Raw genomic sequence first — 1,785 nt, 5'->3', positions numbered from 1 at the left:
AATAAAGTTGGCAGTCGAGAGTCCGGAATCACGACCGATAAATACGGAGAATGTGCTTTTACTTTCAGTTAAAAATTTAGAGGAAACGATAGTCGACTTGGAAGGTGAATCATCGCCCCTCCAAAAGACACAGTTGCCAAAGACTCATAATTGGACTAATGCCGGTATAGCGCTTTGTATAATATACAATTTAATGATTTTCTTATTACTGGCAATGGCTGCAGTAGCATACCGCAAAATTAGAACAAAATAACTTTGCTGTACATTTTAAAACTTATATTTCGATTACACATACAAATTTAGCACACAAATTTTAGATTTTAGAAAACAAGCACGAGCATTTATAATCATTAAATTTTTTCATTATTCATATTAAATTATTTAGTTTTTTTGCTTATATTTTGCTTTGGATTCTAAATGGTTCCCAAATAATGGATATTTTATCAACGCACATACTTGCTGAACACTTCTAGCCAAATAAAGAAAAGACCCATCACCATATAACCGACCAAGAGCACAACCACAGTTGTGGGATCTGTAGAGAAAATCGATCGAATCAATAACGTAGAGCCACACACAAGTACGGCAAATAAAAATATAATCATTGTCACCGATTGACAATCGCGATACCAAGCCATACTTGGATCGGGTGGTGCTGGACGTAGCACTTTCTTTGGGCGATATTCCTGCAAGTACTGCGTCTCGAAACCGCTACTGAAGTCGACTTCATCGTGCGGCTGTTTGGCCTTCTCTTGATCCGCAACCAATGACATTTTTGTTATTTTTATTTCATTTAATTTAATAAAAACACTAATCAAAATGCACCGTCTGAATTCTGCTTAGTTGAAAAGAAACTGTTTATTGACTTCTCGTAGAAAAGGTTTCTAGAAGCACCTAAGACTATGCCCAATGTCCGTAGACATTATTTTTAATCTGATCAATTTTAGTACCGTTTTCATTCACATTATTTGTTCAATTTAAACACATTTGGTTTGCGTACTTAATCAACGGCCCAAACCCAACAAAAAAGTTTAAATGTAAGCGAATGCAGTTAAAGTCAGAGCTCCAGAAAAACTATCGACCATCTTGTTTTTATTTATAAGGTGAATCTCTGTAAGTTGTCCATCTATAACTTCGGTAGACAACTTCGTATTTTTATCTGATGAATTTTTTGGAAGTAGACCATGGATCGTATATGTGACCTGGAATCATGAAAGCGACCTATTGTGCGAAAATACCGTTGTTCACTTTTTGAGTGATTCTTACAGGAAACTTACCGCTCTTTCCAAAGGAACAAACCGCAGTTTTCTATCTTTCTTAGTTTTTTTTTCACAAATCGCATTTAAAGCCAAATCGGACCACAAATACAATTTTTTGAAATATTTCGATCCATACGCCACCTATCGGAGATTTTTTTCTTATTATTGCATTGTCGTCGGGTTCTGAACTATATTCCAAGTTTCAAGCTTGTAGCTTATCGGGAAGTTACTTAAATTTTAATTACAAAATTCATTCACAACGGCCGGCCGTTAATCAGAGTAAAGCTAAACAAAAACTTTAAACTCGTTTTTCTCGAAAACTTGTTTTCGCACATATATTGAGCTGGCTTCTTTGAATTTGGCAAATAGATAGTTTATGAATAAAATAAATGTAAGGCGCGATAACCTCCGAAGAGATCTAAGGCCGAGCTTCTCTTCCAATTCGCGTCGTGCTCCTCTTACTTTTCCCTACAAATTGGCCGGACGGGACCTACATGTTTTATGCCGACTCCGAACGGCATGTGCA

General features: G+C 36.2%; 1 protein-coding gene across 1 annotated transcript; it reads right to left on the bottom strand.

Moving 5' to 3' along the window:
• Positions 1–261: 261 nt before the first annotated feature.
• LOC137242605 (uncharacterized) lies at positions 262–991 on the bottom strand. Its single transcript, XM_067769873.1, has one exon. It carries the CDS (start codon positions 771–773, stop codon positions 444–446), a length of 330 nt encoding a protein of 109 aa, XP_067625974.1. The 5' UTR covers positions 774–991; the 3' UTR covers positions 262–443.
• Between the last annotated feature and the right edge of the window lie 794 nt (positions 992–1,785).

The sequence above is a fragment of the Eurosta solidaginis genome, chromosome 2 (genome assembly GCF_040869045.1).
Source record: "Eurosta solidaginis isolate ZX-2024a chromosome 2, ASM4086904v1, whole genome shotgun sequence".
Taxonomy (NCBI): Eukaryota; Metazoa; Arthropoda; class Insecta; order Diptera; family Tephritidae; genus Eurosta; species Eurosta solidaginis.
This window is presented reverse-complemented; position numbering and strand designations above follow the sequence as displayed.